The 14,100-nt window shown below is 33.4% G+C and overlaps 1 gene segment (V, D, J or C); it reads left to right on the top strand.

Annotated features, from left to right (window-relative positions):
* Positions 1-10,186: 10,186 nt before the first annotated feature.
* LOC122815983 lies at positions 10,187-10,996 on the top strand. The segment is given in 2 exon segments: positions 10,187-10,488; positions 10,577-10,996. Coding segments are annotated over 2 exon segments (378 nt in total).
* The last annotated feature ends 3,104 nt before the right edge of the window (positions 10,997-14,100 follow it).

Genomic DNA, 14,100 nt, shown 5'->3' with positions numbered 1-14,100 from the left:
TGCAAAGTCAGCTCCTATAATCATATAAATTACTGATATATAGGATTTATTGTGAAATTGAGTGTAATTAATATTGATCAAGAAATCCAAGATGTTATGGATATTTTTTCTTGATAATTCATTATGATTTAAATGTTATCATTCGCATATGCTATGCAACCATGAATATTTAACCAGTTATCTTTTGATAGGGAGTATTTTGAAAGAAGACATTCAGTGTATGCAGTTTATTTCTGTTTAAGAATTAATACCAAAATAATAAATACATTTCCTGAAATTCTAGCATTTTATTTGTATTAAATGTTTCCAAGCAGCACTTATATTAAGTATAGGAAATAATAGGAAAAATAAGTCCTTAAGTATATAATTGGTATTTATAAATGTCTTAAATATATGAATGACATAGTCTACTAATGGAATAGGTGATACTATTTTTTTATCATTTATGAAGTGATATTTTAAAATCCAATAAAGTGTATTAACTCCAAATAAATTTTGAGGAATTGGGTTGCATCTATTATTTTGAATTAATCGCTCATGTATAGATTTCCAAGCAGAATGGTAAGATGAATTTAACCAAAATGATATATTTATAATAATGAATTTTGCATATGATTCAATATTTGGGAAAGCTACCCCACTATCTTCCCAACTTTTAGAATGCCAATCAAAAGATATTCTCAGTTTATTAGGATACCATAAAACTTTAAGAAGGATTGTATTTAACTTATTAAGAATTTTCTTCATGGGAAGAAATATTAATGATGGTATATAGAATAAAATTTTGGTAGTATAATCATCTTTATCAAAGTATTCATGTCTTCCATTGTAAAACGGGATTTATTCCAATCCTATATTAAACTCTTTTCTATATTTATTAGATTCATATAATTAACCTGAGTTGTGCCTTTTATTGCAGGCAGAACAGTAATTCCAAGATAATTAATCTGAGTATTATTCCAATTGAATAAGGTGAAGCAATTTAGAAAAGTAGTGATTGTTTTATTTATTAATAATGTTTTTGTTTTACTGTTATTAAAGTTTAAGGCTGAAATCTCAAAATAATTTAGGGACATAATTTGTGATAAAGAAGATTCTATATCTCCTGTAGTTATTAAAATATCATCTGTAAATAACTGAATTTTACAACTAAACTCATTAATTAGAAATCATTTGATTTTATCATTTGATCTAATACAATTTGCAAAGGGTTCAATAGCTATAGCAAATAACAAGGGGGATAAAGGACAACATTGTGTTGTACCCATTAAGACTTTAAAGGATTTAGACAAAAAGGAACACATTTTTACAAATGAATAAGAATTATTATATCGATTTGCAATACGATTTATAAATAATTCAGAAAAGTTGTATTCTCTAAATACTTTAAATAAATATGACTAGCTAATAGAATTAAACTCTCTGGTTAAGTCTATACTTATTATTGTTAGTTCTTTTTTCTTTTTGTTGCATAAGTTAATTAATGCATTTAATCTGATTATATTATTGTGAACTTTTCTACTTAAAATAAACCCTGTCTGATCTTCATTAATTAATTTTGGCATTGTGTGATTTAATCTTCTTGCAAGAATAGACATAAATAATTTATAATCAATATTAAGCAAAGATATAGGTCAATAAGAGGAACAAAGCTTACTATCTTTATCATGTTTAAGAATGTTAAAAAACAAGGGTATAATGCCAGGAAGGGGGAATAACCAGAGAAGTTTTAACTTTTTCAACTACTTTCTGTAAAAGCTTTACAATGTTATTTGGCATAAGTTTATATATTTCTGTGATTAACCTATCAAGTCCCGGAGCCTTATTTGTCTGGATATTTTTAATTTGATCTTTTAATTCTTTTAATAATAAGGGTTTATCAAAAATATTTTTTGTTGATTAGTTAATTTTTGTTGTATATTGTTTTACAAAAAAATACTTGTGGTAGTGACATTGTCTAAAATTGTTGAAGTGTTATTGATATATTTATAGCGACATCTAAAACATTCCAATATATCTTTTAAATCAGTCATTTCTCTAACCCCCCGATTTATTTTTATTTCTTTAATATAGTTGATATATTTTTTCTTGGATCTTATAGCTAATTTATGTAGGCTTTTGGGAATAATTGAATAGGAGTAAATTTTCCATTTTTCAAGTTGTATTGAGATTATATGTTGCATAGTATCTAAATATTTTTGATTTAGTGATCTTAATTCAAGATTTATAGTTTTGTCGTTTGGTTTTACATTTACTTTTAAATTATCTGTTTTAAATTGCAAAGTTTTCAATTCTTTGTCCCATTCCTTTATTTTATTGAGATACCAGTTTTTAATTCTTCCATATAAAAAGGTCTTTAAGGAGTCCCAAAGTATGATGTCTGAAATTTCACAATTATCATTTAGTTCTATAAATTGATTTAGTTCATTTATAAACAATTCCTTAAAGTCTTTTAACTGGGTAATATTAGCTGGAATTCTTAGATTATTAATTAGATCATCAGTCTTTAAGTTAATAGTAAATAAAATAGCATTATGATCAGACAATGGGCAAGAAGTTATTAGTACAGCTTCAATTTTAGAATTTAGACTATTAGAGGTAAACACTTTGTCAGTAGTTACAACACCGAAACTTAACAAAACTAATGAAAATTAAGAATAACCACGGACATAGATCCAGGAATGCCTTTAATACTGATTTAAACGCTAAAAATAGTGAACATACATTTTTCGTCCTTTTCAGATAAAGGACTTCTTCAGAAATGAAATCACGTTAAAAAATCCAAACAGTTACATTTATAGTCCATCAATTTAAACATTTAAAAATTGTGCCAAAATGCTTTAAAAACACATGACGTTCCTTTTATTATTTAAAGGGACATCTCCACTCAAATAAAACCTACAATCAACCCACACATATTATTACATAAAATACATTTGTATAATGATGTGTTTCATAGATTACATTAGGAAACATATGTAAAATATGTATATATATATATATATATATATATATATATATATATATATATATATATATATGTATAGACATATATATACATAATTCTAACATCATCTATACATATTGAATACCAAAAATAGCAGAATGATAATAATATTAAAAAACAAATATATATATATATATATATATATATATATATATATATATATATATATATATATATATGTATATCTATATGTTTTTCTTCCTAAATAAGACCAGGACCATTCATACTTTTTATGAAGTTAGTATACTATAATTTGTCTATGAAATTTACTCTTCTGTTAAAATTGAAAATTTATTTATTATTGTTATTATTTCTTATTTCAAATTTAATCTTATAAACAAAACTACTATACAGATTTTATTACCTTAAATAATTTTATTTTATTTTGTTTTATTTTGTTATGAATTATCTTTCTAAACTTTTTAATTTCAATAAACACATAATGGAACATTTGTCATTCAAACCTGGTTTTACGAATGCATTAAGCCTTAATTGCCACATTAATTCCATCTTTTCCAACTGTAAATTATGTGGCCCCCCTCTATCATCTTGTTGGACCTGCTGTATGACATTAAATTAAAATTTATGATCCGGGTACATCGCTATATGTATTGCCAGAGCATTGTCCTCCCTTTTATTTTTAATACTTCTAAAATGTTCAACTATTCTATCTCTTAATCTCCTGTCTGTTTTTCCTAGTCTCAGAACATATGGCCGATACTCTATCCAAGGGTTTGACTTTTGTTCCAGCTTGTAATATGGATATAGCTAGGACTATATGTGATTTGAAATTATTCACAAGAAAACTCAATTTTAAATATTTGTTGGGCAACCAATGATCACAATTCACAGAATTTAAAGTTCCTAGCTGTTATAATCCTCCCTTACATAATTCTTTAGTCATGTTTGAAAAGTTTTGTGAATTGAATTTTAGGAGACTAAGTAAGAGGGTAACCAATTACATGCATAATTTAAATCAGGAGGAAAGGGAAGACTTAGAATCTTTGATGTCTGCAAATATCAGGATTATGAATCCTGATAAAGGAGGTGGCCTGGTTTTTATGGATGTTCCAGATTATGAAAATCGCATTAAAGATATTTTACAGGGACAGGCATATACGGCAGCTTCCTTAAATGAATATAACAAAGCTAATAGTTTCATAAAAAGCTTTTTCAATGAATTATTCATAGAGGCAAGGATAGATCTGCACACATTGAATTACTTAATCATTCCAGCTCCTCGAACACCATACATGTTCGGAGTACCCAAGATACATAAAAACATTCAGAATCCACCTCTTAGACCTATAGTGGACGGTAGAAATTCGTCCACTTATGCATGTGCAAAATTTGTTGATTCTATTCTAAAGAGGTATGTAACGCAGGAGGAATGGATTTTGAAGGATTCGTGGGCATTCCTCTCTAGTCTTAATACCCTCTCTTTTGTAGAACAATTCAATTTTGTCACAATAGATATTAAAGACTTATACACCTGTATTCCCCAACAATTGGGAATAGAATGGGTAGTAGCTAGAATGCGGAGTTTGAAAGCACCCATAGCAGAGATAACATTAGTGCAAGAAATGTTGGATATAATATTATCGTATAATTTCATATTGTTTAATAAACAATACTACAGACAAAAAGAGGGAGTAGCTATGGGCTCGGCTTGTGGTTCTAGCTTTGCCAATTTGGTTTTATCCCATTGGGAGAGTACATACATTTTCACAGACAATCAGTTTAAAAATATTGTTAGGTATTATGGGAAATTCATTGATGACATTTTTTTGGTCATCGAAGAATCTTCAAACATGGCTAGAGATATGGTGGACATGATGAACAGTACAACCGATTTTTTTACATTTGACTTATTCTTTCCACATGAAGATTATGGTATTTTTAGATGTTGAGATAATAAAAAATGTGGAGGAGGAGCGATTTGAAGCCACTTCATATAGGAAGCCAATGATTCTAACAAGTTCTTACATTTCTCAAGTGCCCACCCCATACATCAAAAACGATCGGTCTTGAAAGGCCAATTAGTTAGGGCAGCGAGAATGATTTCCATGAATGAAAACTTCAATGATGAGTGTTCAGTTCTGAAAGGAATGTTCCTAAATAGAGCTTATCCAAGAAAAATTATAGAAGAACTTATACAGGAAGTTTCCACGAAAAGATCAAATGGTGTTTATAAACCTATTTTAGGTATCAAAACAAATAATGGATTAGATAAGGATGAATGTGGAGTAAATTCAAAGTTTAATCAAGACATACCAAGGATGTTGTCCAATCATTTTGATATGGCATGTATCATGAATTTTTCATCTCATCATATAGGTATAAAGGAAATCATTCATAAGAAATGGGCATTAGTAATGGATGATATGGCCTTGGGTTCGGATACTGAATTCATGCCAAAAGTAATATGGAGAAAGGGTAGGAGTTATAAGGACTTGTTTAACTATAAGAGTTTTACAGCGAATCGTAACTCTGGCATGAAACAATGTGGCTTTTGCCCATATTGTTACATAATAGAAGAAGGAAGTAAAATATCGCTAAACGGTACCCAAATATCAATTAAGGGTAAGTTCAATTGTAATACTAGAGGAGTAGTCTATGTGGCAAAATGCCAAGCATGCCCTTCCTTTTATATAGGAAAAACAGACAGGAGATTAAGAGATAGAATAGTTGAATATCTTAGAAGTATTAAAAATAAAAGGGAGGACAATGCTCTGGCAATACATATAGCGATGTACCCGGATCACAAATTTAAATTTAGTGTCATACAGCAGGTCCAACAAGATGATAGAGGGGGGCCACATAATTTACAGTTGGAAAAGATGGAATTAATGTGGCAATTAAGGCTTAATGCGTTCGTAAAACCAGGTTTGAATGACAAATGTTCCATTATGTGTTTATTGAAATTAAAAAGTTTAGAAAGATAATTCATAACAAAATAAAACAAAACAAAATACAATTATTTAAGGTAATAAGATCTGTATAGTAGTTTTGTTTATAAGATTAAATTTGAAATAAGAAATAATAACAATAATAAATAAATTTTCAATTTTAACAGAAGAGTAAATTTCATAGACAAATTATAGTATACTAAATTCATAAAAAGTATGAATGGTCCTGGTCTTATTTAGGAAGAAAAACATATAGATATACATATATTGATATATATATTCGTTTTTTTAATATTATTATCATTCTGCTATTTTTGGTATTCAATATGTATAGATATAGATGATGTTAGAATTATGTATATATATGTCTATACATATACATATATACATATTTTACATATGTTTCCTAATGTAATCTATGAAACACATCATTATACAAATGTATTTTATGTAATAATATGTGTGGGTTGATTGTAGGTTTTATTTGAGTGGAGATGCCCCTTTAAATAATAAAAGGGACGTCATGTGTTTTTAAAGCATTTTGGCGCAATTTTTAAATGTTTAAATTGATGGAGTATAAATGTAACTGTTTGGATTTTTTAACGTGATTTCATTTCTGAAGAAGTCCTTTATCTGAAAAGGATGAAAAACGTATGTTCACTATTTTTAGCGTTTAAATCAGTATTAAAGGCGTTCCTGGAACTTTGTCAGTAGTTTTTTGGGTACCAAAGCGAAATGAATAATGTGTAAAATGTAATGAATTGACAGATTTCAATTCATATAGGTCACATAATTTTAAGTCATTAATAAACGTTTTTAAATGCTTTGCTGCAGATGACAGTTTTATGGTTTGTCTGTTAGTAGTATCTGCTTCTGATAGCACACAGTTAAAATCTCCTGCAAAAATTAGTTTACCTTTAAGATGTATAGTAATAGTATCTAGCAAATTTTTAACAATTTTTGCACCAATTCCAGGAATCCAGTATGTATTTACTAATGTATGGTATTACTTATTAATTTCAACAGCTATCAGGCTAGCATGCCATCTTTATCAGTGTACATTTGTATAACTTTAGGTTCAGGTATACAGCGACTGAAAAGGATCATTGTGCCTCTCCTTTTTGACTTAAATATGAATCAGCTAATATATTATAATTTTTGAACAGTTTTCTATTTATATCCCCTTTGATTATATGAGTTTCTTGCAGAAATATTATATAAGCTTTATTTAAATTTGGGTATTTATTTAAACTGCTTCTTTTCAAGGAACTGTTTAAATCATTAACATTTAGTGATAAAGAATTATATGCAGACATGCAAGAAGGAGAGCAAGGCTTTAAACATAGAAGTCAATGGCTTGTCACATAAAAAATAAAGCAGTATACAATGGAATATTGCTGTGGACAGAAAGGTCAATACTAACATTAAACATATAAGCAATTGAAATTGCTTAAACCATTAGTCATGGAATACAACATTCCTGGTTGGAGGAATAAATCATCCAAACCACTCACCCCCCAAACCATATTAAAATGATTAAAAAAAAAACTGAATCAAGCATGTGCTACTGCTTCTTAAAATAAATAATGATTCATTAATGATAAAGACACACTTTCATAAATAAATAATCATTATCTTAAATCAATAAGTGGATATAGTTAGCTATATTATGACTATTGTAGTTTTAACAGAATTTATATGGTTAAAAGAAAACTATTCAATCAAAACTGGATATATCAGAGTCAGAAGACTTTAACTTTTCGTGATTCAGTTGCTATGCATTAATCAGATTTTTAATTGATTATATGTTCTTTCCTTTTATTACATTCAAATGTGTTTAGAAACAAGTTAATGACACATGAAAAGAACAATATGTGGTGGGAGACAACTGTACCTATAGTTTACATTCAAACTGTTTTATATGCAATTTTATTTAGATGTCTGTGTTTGCTTTCTTATTAGAAGAATTGGCATCAACATAATATTAATAGTAATACTACACCACCATATTTTTCACTGAAGTGGAGGCCCAGTCATGGGGGGGGGGGTTCCACATTCTCACAAGTTGGTCAGAATACTTACTGAAATATAAATGCATACAGCAAGTGTTACAGATACTTCATGACAGTGATTTTCAGAGTTAAGCAGGTGTGTGTGTGTGTGTGTGTGCACACATGTCAGTTTATGAATCCTGATTCACAGCATTTGTCTTTATGCATATTTATCATTAAGCATTGCACAGGATTGGGTTAGAGATTTCTATACGTTAGAGGTCATTCATAAATCCTATCCATATACAGTAGTAGCCATGAATACTCATTTTACAAATAGTGGGGAGAGTATTATTTTTAGATGACAAAGACTTTAGCCTTAAAAATCTTTCAGAACTCGTAGAAGATTTACAAACAATTGATGTGTGTACAGTTACCTCACACTGTACAAAAATAATTAAAGATGTTGCTTGGGTGACTCCCAATTACTTTTCTGAGACTCATAATCATGAGTCCTGGAACTATGAGGAAAAAAACTTTAAACAACAGCAGAGCAGTGAACTTTGGCAGTCTCTGCTCTCCTTTAAAGTTTTTTTTTCACATGGAATTAAGACCCCTGTAACTCAATTGTGGATGCTGCACCCCCAAATCACTGGTACCTACATATACCAACACCAAGATGGCTGTGTCATGGAGAAAAGGGAATAATCCAAGCTACAGAAAGCTCAGACTTTGTATATAAGTCTACATTTTCTCACAGTATCACTGTACTAGGACACACACAATAATGAGACTCAGAATTAAAAGCAGTTTCCTTATTAGGCATCTATGGTGAGAGTCAGCTGGTATGGATGGGTCAGCTTCCATATCCAGTAGAATCATCTACCCCCTCATCTCTGCACAGTGAGACCCTCAGAGGCGGTCTTCAGCTTCAGGTATTACTGCCTGCTCAGGAAGCATGTGTACTGCCACTCATAACTATCCGTGGTATCTGCAGAGTGGCAGCTGCTGTGTGTGATCAGCTGGGTCATGCTTGGAGTTAGTGTTCCCAGCAAGCATCGCCCAAGTGGTGAGACAATTACTTTTCCCACCACCCCCAGGATAGAAGGGCCAATACTGGCTTTTCACTCCTGTCCTCCTAGCCCTGTGTGTCAAGCACCTGTGCTGCTAATCAAACACAGGTTATTTGGGTTAAAGTCAGGGCTCCATGCTTATGCTCCATGGGTCCAGAATGTCTCCTTTTTTATGTTGAAGTAATATGCTGCCCTGGAACGTGTCTGTTTATTTCTAGGTTTCTTCCCAAAGTGCAGCATTTGAAAAAAAATAATAATTTTATATATATATATATATATATATATATATATATATATATATATATTGTATTTCCTGTGTGACCTGGTGCTTTCAGCACTGCTGAAGATAAAAGGTAGACAGATCAGTTCTCCTGTGCAGAAAATTAAAACAGTATGTCATGCAGGGCCTTTATTTATTGATTTCCAGTTGTCCCCATGTCTCAAGTTCATGACTGTCAAGTGTCCTTGATTTTTGCTCAAAATTTTGCTGTCTGCCCCTTATAAAACTAGCAATTTTGGGAGAAAATGTGGTGGAATACACTTAATAATGACAATAAACAGAGTTATAGATTTATTTTATTTCAGAAAATGCGTGCTTATATTTTTTTTCTCTTGTCACCTTCTCCCGTTAATAGCAGTAGAATTTTAAAAGGTCTCCCCGACTATATCTGGATTTGACCCTGATCGTGGATGGGAGAGGTTAAGGGTTATGGTTGTGTTTGTAAGGTAGGTTCTGGGTTCCAGAGCAGCCATGAACACCATAAATAAAAAGTTCACGTTCCTCAAAGTTCCACATTGAAAGACTCTGTCACATTCAGTGTTACGAATTTTTTTAAGTGAAATCAATTGTAAACATAAATGAATCACATTAATTCATTAAAAGATCTTCTTTATAAGTAAAACCAGCATATTTTAACTATCCCATGACCTTCCTAGTTGAAGTTGTTAGTAAGCCATTAGTATGTGTTCCACATTTTGTCCATTTGTTCCACATTCTGGAGATGGAAGGTTGAGAGCTATGGGTTCGAGTTTAAGGTCACACCATTCTACAGATATGAATTATAATTCATTAGTTTATTCACTCATTTATATTTGTATTGGTATAAATCTGATTCTACACAACTACGTGGACAAATGCTTCAAAATATTTGATTAAAATGACTAACCCGTAATTGCTTCGGCAGGTGCTGTAACTTAGACAACAGCAAAAATGAGCCACATATTTTGTTTTGGGCCACCAGGGGTCGCCGGCACCATTTGTTATTCTAATACCACTGTCCCGAGCCCTTGGGGGTTATTTATAGGGACTCCTCCCCAGTGACTTCCACCGGGGATGCAAATGAAGAGCCCGGCTCCATTTAAAGGTCACTTTCTGCTCAGGTTCTGGAGGTGTTTTATCGGTGCTGCTTAGGGCGTTATTTTACAATTGACTTCAGCAAATACTGCAATGCGACAAATAAAACCTGTCTTTTTTCTTATTTACTTTTTATTGATCTTCCGCTTAAAATGTGAGTGTTTAACAACGTCTCATCAATAGTAGCAGTGCTCAGAAAGTCATTTCGTATTGTGGTAAATCACTTTACGTATTTTTTTCAGGTGTTCGGTCCCAGGTGGTTCTGACAGAGACCGGCGGGGATGCGAAGAAGCCGGGAGAGACCCTCAGGCTGAGCTGTAAAACCTCCGGGTTCACCTTCAGTAGCTCCGAAATGCACTGGGTCCGGCAGGAGCCCGGGAAGGGGCTCGAGTGGGTCGCTTACATCAATCCTGCTGGGAGTACCACATACTACCTCCCTGCAGTGAAGGGTCGGTTCACCATCTCCCGGGACAATTCCCAGAGCCTCCTTTACCTGGACATGACGAACCTGAAACCCGAGGACACAGCCATTTATTATTGTACCAGATATGCACAGTGACAGGGATCCATAAAGGGGCTGAGCAAAAACCTGACGGGCAGAAATAATATGATAAAATAACTGTGTAAACAGTACTTGGACGCACCTTGTCTTGATGGTCCCACACAAATCGTTACTAGTTCTCAAGGGAGCCCGCAGGATTTTTTGCAGGGGGGTGCAAACCCAGAGCCCCACCCACATAGCTCACCCCGCCCCCTGCCAACACAGCCCCGCCCAAGTCCACCCACCCCAAGCCCCGCCCACACGGCCATTCCAGTGTCCAATTACTTGGCTATTTCTCCCCATTTACTGTAGACACTGTTCAAATCTGTGTGCATACTGTTTTATGCTTTAGTTCTACAATGATTACAGGCAGTTGGATTTAATTTACAACTTTTATTTCAAACATTATAGCCCAAACACTGAGACATTTACTAATCCTAAACAAAGCAATAGTCTTACAATGAAAACAGACTTGGCATTAAAGCTTCTCTACTTTTGAAACTCACATTCAATGAAACAGCATTGAAACCCACATTCAAAGAAAATGCATCTGGCCAGTGGCACGTTATTTACCTTTGAACTGTTTTCAAGCAATAGGCTCCTTGCACACCGTTAGGGCCATGCAAAAGTTATTTGATTTACCTGATTGTATTAATTATAATATATAATTGAATTATATCCCTTGTATTATACAGCAACACTTGTTTGAATGTCTCTGCTGAAGTAAAAGTAATCTGAATAATTCCACATTAAAGATATCTGAAACTAATGAAGATGTTGTTGCTAGAAAACAACTGTATATTTCAGTGTTTCATCTACAAATTCAGTGCCTGCTACCGTCAAAGAATAAATTGCCTATGTTAAATTAAAAATATGGTAAGCTGGTATATTGCAATAGAAAATGGATGACAAGCTGAAAAACAGGTTCATAGTTATTAGGCATCTCATCCAAAGGAGGACATCCTGAGGACTGCAGCATACAAATGTATATGCTGTAGGAATAGAACCTCAAGCCTTTACATTAAGATGCAAGTATTCTACTTGTGGTGCTACTAACATAGCTTTAAAACTTTATACCACAATAGAGATACCATTTGCTAAACAAAACAGTTGCACATTGTAAATAGACTTGGCATGAGCAGCAGTGAACTTAGCTTCCTTAAAACTCACAGTTCCTTGAAAATGCACTTGAAAATTCCACCTGCTAACTCTAACTTGGGCATTTCACTTTCTCTCTCACAAACATACCACACCCCTCAAGGCCTCAACCTTAGTGCAAGAAATCTGGACAAAGCCTAAAATAAATAGGGACAGATTATAAATATGGCTCTCAGAAACTTAGAAAATTGCAAGAGTAACAGGATTTGTGTTAGTATGCATTTTTCTAAATGACATGACATCAAACTGAAATGTCTCATTATTTAGCAACTTCAATCCTTTTTAGGAGGAATATGGGGCAAAAATCTGGACAGCTGAGGGGTATGCTACCTCCCTCTTATACACACACCAAATAATTCTGGTCAGACTTGAATTAGTTCTGGGAAGGTTGCACTGAACGGCACCGTGCTTGAGCTGAAGTGGGTGAAATCCTGGTAGCCATTGATAACTGATCTGCAGCTCAGCAATGTGGAGCATTAAAGCATTTTTAGCAGAGCATTGTTTCATCACTACCTATTGTGTTTGCACATAAGCTGTAATTATTTTAAACATTTGCCTTTTTTGATTACTACAGAGTACATTTACCCACCAGAGCTATTGTGTTTTGACTTCAGTGTGGAGCTAGTTGTTGCAGGGCTTGGCTTTTAAGTAAGGTAGCAATGCTTATTTACCATATACCATTAAAGCCACCCAACTACAAGTGTACTAACACACAGACACTGCTATAAGACACTGGTCTCCAATAAAATGTAATGAGCTTCTGAAAATACTGTAATCCTGTCCTTTTATTACAATGAATATAAAATACTTCGAAATAAGGTAAAAAAGCTCATAATCTTCGACCGACAAAACTACTTTTCCACACTTCAAAACAATAATAAAATCAAACCCTCAGAAATTTTGGAAAGGTATCTCTACTCTACTTAACCCCAGCAAACCAGATACCCCTACCCCAGACCCAAACGCTCCTGACCAAGACTTGGCTACCCAATTTAACTCTTTTCATTGAATCCATTTCCAAATTAACGTCATCTTCCTTTAACACCACTACATTCTCCAAAACTCCCTTACCATCCCCAGCCATCTCTCTACCCTACTCTGCTACTACTTCCTCATTCCCATCTACTAACTCCCATCTCTCCACTCCTTCTCCTACTCCTACTACTTCATCAGCATCATCTGCCCCTAATTCTCCCTCTTCACACTCTCCTTTTTTCTCATTTAAACCTATACCCACTTCTACTATAAAGAAACTCCTAATGAAACTGAAGCCATGCACCAATGCTCCTGATAACATCCCTTCTTACTTTCTTAGCAAGGCTGCTGAAGCAATCGCTTACCCTATTAGCATTTTAATCAACCGCTCTATCCAAGAATGTATAGTACCCCAAGTCTGGAAAAGGGCCTTTATCATACCTCTACATAAAGGTGGCAACAACAACAATGTTACTAATTTCCGCCCCATCGCTATTCTGTCCCCATCTCTAAACTCCTAGAAAAGTGTATCCAACTACAACTCCTTCCACATCTCTTAGATAATCACCTACTAACTCCCACACATGGATTCAGACCACATCATAGCACTATGACCGCCCTCCTCTCCTTCCTTGAAACTGTAAATAAAGCCCGCGACTCTGGCCAAATTGTTTCTACCCTACTACTCGACCTCTCTAAGGCCTTTGACACTCTCACAGCCTGCTACTAACTAAACTTAACCTATCTCCCTCCTCCTTGAACTGGTTCTCCAGCTACTTATCTAACAGATCTCAAGCAGTCAAATGGAAAAGGCCACCTCCTCATTTCTAAATACTCCTACTGGGGTACCCCAGGGCTCTATACTGGGTCCCCTTCTCTTCAATATATTTATAAATGATTTCCGCAACTCTATCCCATTCTCAAACATCATCCAATATGCCGATGATTCTGCTATTATCTGCGCTGCCACCTCTATCCCCTCACTCCTAAAACTGACTCAAGATGCTTTTACAACAACTGAGCAATGGATGAAAAGGAATCACCTAGCACTCAATGCCTCTAAAACCAAATTAATGTTATTCACCCCCTCTA

Source organism: Protopterus annectens, chromosome 11.part0 (assembly GCF_019279795.1).
Source record: "Protopterus annectens isolate FY-2018-M chromosome 11.part0, PAN1.0, whole genome shotgun sequence".
In the NCBI taxonomy this organism is placed as follows: domain Eukaryota; kingdom Metazoa; phylum Chordata; order Ceratodontiformes; family Protopteridae; genus Protopterus; species Protopterus annectens.
This window is presented reverse-complemented; position numbering and strand designations above follow the sequence as displayed.